Here is a 6,631-nt window from a genome sequence, read left to right on the forward strand (position 1 = left end):
CTTTCTCTTTCTTAACCAATTACACCAGCAGGGAAAAAAAAATTAAATTTATCTTTCTCTGGCCAGGTCGTGGCTGCCTTCTGGTTGGCTGCCAGCTCTTTGCAGCATTTCCAGTGACTACTGAGCCCACCTCTGAAGAATGGAGGCCCAGCCTGCTCTGAACTAACAGAAGCTGGCGCCTGTTGCTAGACGTACTGCGCCTGTTGCTAGACGTACTTAACCAGGCCTCTCATCTTAACCTTGGCATCATTCCTGAGACCACGGACCTTAAGGAGGCACCTCCTTGGAAATGTGGACCCCTGTGCCAGCCATGACTCCTATAAGCTTACCACTTACTCTCAGACTCCCCGTAACTGCACAGCATTGAGAGCCAGCCAGACTCCAGAAACCCCACAGAGCATCGCATTGGCGAGCCCCAGCTCACTGCACAGCCAGGATCCCCTACCCCAATGCTTGAACAGAGTCTACTGAGTCATGGCAGAGACCTTACAACATTTTGGGGGGGGCTGTCCATCCCTAATCAAAAAAGGGCCCTCCTAATGTAACTTGTCTTCCAGGTCCAAAGGGCAGGGGGCTGTCCTGATGAACGACTCCCCACTTTCTGAGACCCGATCATGAGCTACATGTAGTGCTAGACATGAGAAGCCCTCCGTCAACAGTGACAGTCTGGCAGGGATTCAGATCATTGGATCAGCCCAAGAGCAAGCATGAAGAAAGACATTCTGAACACGAGGCAGACATCTCCATCCTTGACTACTCAGACCTGTCCTGGCCCCAGGTGAGACCAAGGAGGAGACAGAAAGCCAAGGACCCCAGACACTGAGCAACAGCCTGGCCATTGCCTACTGGATGGTTTCTGGCCTTGGGGACAGCTAAGACATCACCCCAAACCATGGACTTCCCAACCACTAACTGTCACCATGCTGGACATAGCCTGGACTTCTGAGGACACACACCTTCAGCTACCAGAAGCATGTGTGCCCTCACCCCCAACTCCACTTAATGGATTGGATGATCCCGTGAGCGGGCATCGCTGGAGGAGAGAGAACTCTGAAAGCATACACTAAAACATTGTGTCGGCCAACACACATACGCTGAATATGCTCCTAGTCCCCTCCCCCAACAGCTGGCTTCCTGTTGCTAGGTCTTGGTCCAAATCCTACCCTACCTAACCCAATCTCCCACCCAGCCTCACTTTTTCTGTCTCCACCCTGCCCGGGGTCCTGTGAAGCTTCTTCCTAGGGCCAGCCCACGTCACCACCATCATCTCCTTAGACCACCATGAAGTGGATCAGGTGCAAACTCCTATAAAGAATGAAAGTGCGAGTCTCAGAAAAGGTGGCAGAGACTTGGCAGCCCACATCACCGGAGGGGGTGGGCGGGGCTCTGCAGAAGAGAGTGAGAAAGAGGGAAGGGGAGGGGAAAAACAGCCTTGCCAGGCAAAGGGGCCTACTGTTTAAGCTGGTTCTTGTGCCCTGGCTTCCTCCGGAAGTATCATCAAGAAGCCAGACAAGGGCCCCAGGGTTCTGCTACAGGGCCAGCGTTCAGCAGGTGGCCATTAATATTGGGAGAGAAAGCACTTCCTGAGATCTAGGAATAGAATATTGGAAGATGTGTCTCTAGGTAAAAGCAGATAGGTCGGAGATGTCCTTCTAAAAACTGGGGCTCAGCCGGGCCTGGTGGCACATGCCTTTAATCCCAGCGCTTGGGAGGCAGATGCAGGCTGATCGCTATGAGTTCTAGGCCTGTCTGGTCTGCAAAGTGAGTCCAGGACAGCCCAAGCTACACAGAGAGACCCTGTCTCGAAAAACCAAAAACCTAAAACAAAAACAAAAACAAAAAACTGGGGCTATAGCTCTTGAGATGAGAGCCAAAACAAGATGACTGGGCTTGAGCCTCTGTTCATACCCACGGAGTGGAGTGTAGGAGGCAGCCCTACACCCAGAGGATATGGGAGAACCAGATCTGTCCAAACCAGAATTGCAATAGCCTCCTTCCCAGAAACCCTGTCTTATCGCCTCACCTCAAGAAAGACCTGACAACCAGAAGGGCTAAGGGCTGGTGATGAGGCATCCACGGTCTAGTACTGCCTCAGCCCCGCTGCAGCGGAGATCCCATGAGCGCCTAGGGCTTCGGGATGCAGTCCGTCCCCTCACTCCTTCCGGAAGCAACCAGAACCTGCGCACTGGTCCTAGTATCAGTGGTTGCCACAAGCCCTGGCGCTTCCACCCTCCCCAGGTCTGTCATAAAAGAGATCGCAGACAAGCTGCACCACAGGCTAGGTGGAAAGCAGCCAGCCACGCCAGCGCTCGGGTGCCACATTTGGGGTACTTAGGACGGACTCGGCCCGGCTTCTGGGAACCACTGGGGATCGTCCCCCTGGGCATGTGGCTCGGGACTCGGGGTCTAAGTCTAAGAGGAGCGATTGCGCAGCAAGGCCAAGGGCGCATCCTCCGCAGAATCCAAAAACCAGCAGCTTCTGTTGTCCTCCCTACCCGCCAAAGACCCGCCCACAGCCATTGAAACGCCCCGCCTGCAGCCCGCCCCCGCCATCCGCGCCCCGCTTTGCCTGCCCGGGAATCTCCAGACTGTAGTGAGCGCCAGGACCTAAGGTTTCGGGATATCTTCGGGGCCGCTTCTCCCGGAGGTGAGTCCGCTGGCCCGGCTTCAGGTGTCCACGCGTCACGCGAGGGCCGTGCTTCGGCGGGGAAGAGTTGGGAGAGAGCTGGCGGCCTTGGTCACAGCGTGTAGGATCTGGGATCCCGGCTCTGGTACCCGGGTGCCGAGTGCTTGGAGCCTGCGAGGCCCCCTGCAGCGTGCTCCATTCCTACCATCCCTCACCCCCACCCCTACCCCCCACCGCCAGTCCTCCGCAATTGTTTCTAGAGAAGCAATGGCCCCTGCTGAGCCCTCACTGGGTGCCCCTTTCTCGACTCTACCAACGCCTGTCTGCTTGGGCTCTCCAGCGCTACACCCTTGTAAACTAGAGCGTAAGACGCTGGGCCCTCTCACTAGGTGGATCAGTTGCCCAGAGGCTGGACCCTCCCGGGAGAGAGGAGAGCAGCTCTTTGTCTTTTCCGGGAATTTGCATACCAATACTGACGTTCGGAGCTTTATGCTTGGTTCCTTGCTAGCACGATATATCTGAGCAGGCTTCTTTCTCTACCCGCTGCGTGCCACTAGACATCTGCTTTCCGCAGGTGAGCCCTGTGCGTTTGAGGAGGAGTTTCCTGGGCCCTAGGAGGCCCTTCCCCTTTACCTGCAGACGGTAGCTGTGGGCAGACTCACCACACTGGACTGGTTTCCAAACCATTGCACCCGTACCTTCATTAGTCCACCGGTGGAAGATGGGTTGCCTCCTGGACCCGTTTGTGTTGCTGTGCTTGCCACAGCTTCCTGGTAGACAGCTGAGGGGTCGTTCGTTCCAAAACCTCACTGTGTATATAGAAAAGACAGGAGAAGCGGGGACAGGCCCTGCTGGGCACGGAATTTGGCTGTCTGGAACTTCTACCCACTACAAGATGTCAGCAAGGTTCAAGATAGGAGAGGGTCAGTCCCGGAGGACACAACTTAATCTCCCACTGCACCCCCTTCCTCTAAGAGGACCTCCCCCAATCTGTAAGCCACCCCCATTCCTCTGTCTCTGGAATGCCCCTCTCCCACTCATCAGATGGCACAGTCTCCTCCCTTGCCAGGAGGACAGGGGTACTCAAAATAGGACATTGAAACCCAGCAAGCTGGTCCTTTCTCCAACTTTCTCTACCCTATGCCGCAGACTCTTGCCCAAAGGGCCCAGAAAAGCCCCAAGGTCCTTCTGGCTGGCTAGTGTGCTGACTACTACAGGTAGCTCGTGTCGCCCTTCTGAGCAACTGGTAGGAAAATGGAGTTATCTTCTGGAAATGGGTCCTGAGCCCCCATCTCAGAAGGGCCCAGCCCCTGCGCGTCCACTGCTAGGGAAGGCTTAAGCTTCACACTTGCTCATTTATCTGGCCACTGCCCTGACCTCAGGTCAACTCCCTAAGCCTCCACTTCTATGGCATTCTGAGAGTTCTTGGTCCCCCTTACTTGGCCTTGGTTGTCCCCAAGTTTGGAAAGGGTTGTTAACTGGAAGGTACCATTAGAAGAATTTTGGAGAAAGAGTCTGCACTACCAAGGACAGGTGAAAGCCCTTTGTAATTGGCCACAGTAGCAGCAGGAGGAGGCCAGGTGTTCTGAGGTAGCGATTTGATTAGCAGCCCATGGAGCAAAGGAAAAATTCTGGCTCCCACAGGTTTCAAAGGCAGCAAGGGGCTTTCAGATAACATACGGTATATACTGTGAGGCAAGTGTGACTGTAGCACGTGGCTGGCTTTAGGCCACACAAATTGCTCTTCTGATTGGTGCAGGGGCCAGGAAGACACTAGGTAAGAAACTGGCCCTTACCTAAAGTTGTTTCAGTGGCTACCCCGAGGGCAGCAAGGAGTTAATACTGTTATCCTGTCCTGCCTGGGACCTGAATGCTAGAACCATTTACTTCGGGAGCATGTGGATCACTGGGAAGGCAAAGAGTGGCCAGGCCCTGGGTCTGGTGCTATCTAAGCCAAGATCCTGGGTGGTGAGTGTGTATCCTTGTTCTTAAACCAACTGCCTCTCTCCCAGCAGGCTTCATTGGCGTGTGAGCCTTCAGCAGATGTCTGTCACTTCCGGCATGAGGGTCTTCTTGCCTGTGCTGCTGGCAGCCCTTCTGGGTGTGGAGCAAGGTATGGAGCAGTGAAACCCCAGATACGGACAGCCTGGCTCTCCTTCTGACCTTTGTTCTTGTTTCCCCTGAGCAGATGTCCAGGGCTCCTCCTGAGCCAGCCCTCCTGTGAACTTCTGGCCGAGTTCCCCTGCCTCAGTGCTGGCCTCACTGTTGTCACCTTGTGCTTAAGGAGACACTTTAGCCCCTCTAGTACCAAAGTCTAATGTCACTTGTCATTGTCTTGTTTTGTTGTTGTTGGGGTTTTTTTTGTTTTGTTTTTTTTTTTTGGTTTTGGTTTTGTTTTGTTTTTGTTTTTGTCTCTGACTCAGGGATGAGCATGTTGTAGTCCCTCATTTTCTACAAAGGGTTGGGTATCAAGGGTATCAAGGACCGCACTGCAAAGGCACCCTGCCCTGGAAGGCTTTCCCCAGGGAGCAGGCAGGTGTCACCTACAACGTGTCCCTTTTGCAGCCCATTCCCTAGTGTGCTTCACCTGCAACGATCAGACGAGCAATTGGAATTGTCTGTTGCCAACAGTGTGCGAGAGCTCAGACAATTACTGTGTCACGGCATCTGCTGCTGCAGGCTTTGGTGAGTGACGAGCCTTCTCCCTGGCCTGGGTCAGGGATCCACATGGCTTTCCCCATCTTCCTGTTGCCCATATGCCTGTCCCCTCAATCTCACTTTCTGTACAGGGAATGTCAACCTTGGCTACACCCTGAATAAGGGCTGCGCCCAGTTCTGCCCCCGTGAGAACATCAACATCAACCTCGGTGTGGCATCCGTCAATACCTACTGCTGCCAACACTCCTTCTGTAATTTCAGCACAGCTGGCCTCGGCCTTCGTGCCAGTATCCCACTACTAGGCCTTGGAATTCTGCTCAGCTTGCTGACTCTGCTTCAAGTGGGCCCTTGACCTATGTATTTCCCGGATCCCCCCCAGCTCAGGAAGAAACCCAGCCCTTTTTAGGTTCTAGGGGACCCTAGGAGCCTTCAGCTCCTCCTGGCTGTGTCTAGTCCCCTTCCACACTTTCTCAGCATCGGGGCTAAGCACCAAATGCATCTGATCTACTCCGTTGAAATGGGACTGGCTGCACTTGCTTCCAGAGCCAATCCTGTGGCCTCCCTTGGGGAGCCAGGAAAGGGGTAAAGCTCTCCTTGGAGTCTCGGGGTGCCAGGGCCAGGCCTGAATCCTGTGGCTACACTGGCATGGATATCTAACCCAAATGAATGTACATCTGTGTGCTCAGTCTGTCTGTGTGAGTGAAGCCGCTTGCATTCTGGAATGGGCAAAGGGGACCTGGAAGATGCTAAGGCAGAAGGCCTCTGTCTACCACAAAAGCCCTTTCCCTGGCATGACTGTGCCCATGTTGTACGTGATTCAGGAGGCTCTCCGTGGAGGGCCACCACTCCTCCAGAGGAAGGCTCCTACCCCTGGGTCAGCTGAGTCCCTACTTACCCTCTTCTGCCCACACTAGCTTCCTGCTGCTGTTCTAGTGCCTCAAATAAACAGTTCACACCCATTCCTGCTCTGGCCTGGATGTCCTTACCCTTCCTCCTCCTTGCAGAGTCCTTCTTCCCCTCTGGTCCCAGGGGACCTGAGAACCCTGCAAGTGCACGGCTCTGCCTAAGATCCTGAAAGACCAGCCCGGTATGGTGATGCTTTGCTTTAATGCTGGCGAAGCAAAAGCGGACGGATAGGTAGCTGTGAGGCTAGCCTGAGGTACACAGCGCATTCCAGGGATTCAGGCCCATTCAGTGAGATGGGCTCTGAGAGAAAGGAAGGAAGAGGAAGAGGTAGAGAGACAGAGAGCCTAAAAGGGAGCTGTCCCAGGCTGTAAGTCAGCGGAAGAGTACAGCAGCAACCCAGACAGGTGGGCCAGCCAGGCTGATCCCACATAATTCCTAAGC

At 54.4% G+C, this 6,631-nt stretch overlaps 1 protein-coding gene across 3 annotated transcripts; it reads left to right on the forward strand.

Annotated features, from left to right (window-relative positions):
* The first annotated feature begins 2,482 nt into the window (after positions 1–2,482).
* Ly6e (lymphocyte antigen 6 family member E) lies at positions 2,483–6,174 on the forward strand. Of its 3 annotated transcripts, none has more exons than XM_051159733.1 (4): positions 2,483–2,647; positions 4,639–4,739; positions 5,192–5,311; positions 5,416–6,174. In XM_051159733.1, the coding sequence occupies exons 2-4, from the start codon at positions 4,670–4,672 to the stop codon at positions 5,634–5,636; spliced, it is 411 nt and encodes a 136-aa protein (XP_051015690.1). In that variant the 5' UTR covers positions 2,483–2,647; positions 4,639–4,669; the 3' UTR covers positions 5,637–6,174. The 3 variants fall into 3 exon arrangements, with proteins under 3 accessions (XP_051015690.1, XP_051015691.1, XP_051015692.1); XM_051159734.1 differs by having other exon boundaries at positions 2,486–2,647; positions 4,642–4,739; positions 5,416–6,173; XM_051159735.1 differs by lacking the exon at positions 2,483–2,647 and adding an exon at positions 2,684–2,747 and having other exon boundaries at positions 4,642–4,739.
* The last annotated feature ends 457 nt before the right edge of the window (positions 6,175–6,631 follow it).

The sequence above is a fragment of the Acomys russatus genome, chromosome 17 (genome assembly GCF_903995435.1).
Source record: "Acomys russatus chromosome 17, mAcoRus1.1, whole genome shotgun sequence".
In the NCBI taxonomy this organism is placed as follows: Eukaryota; Metazoa; Chordata; class Mammalia; order Rodentia; family Muridae; genus Acomys; species Acomys russatus.

Excerpts from the sequence above, each read along its gene's own strand:
- Ly6e (XM_051159733.1), top strand. The coding sequence starts at position 4,670 with ATGTCTGTCACTTCCGGCATGAGGGTCTTCTTGCCTGTGCTGCTGGCA. Across the intron at positions 4,740-5,191 it reads CCTTCTGGGTGTGGAGCAAG|CCCATTCCCTAGTGTGCTTC; the intron begins GTATGGAGCAGT and ends TCCCTTTTGCAG. Across the intron at positions 5,312-5,415 it reads ATCTGCTGCTGCAGGCTTTG|GGAATGTCAACCTTGGCTAC; the intron begins GTGAGTGACGAG and ends CTTTCTGTACAG.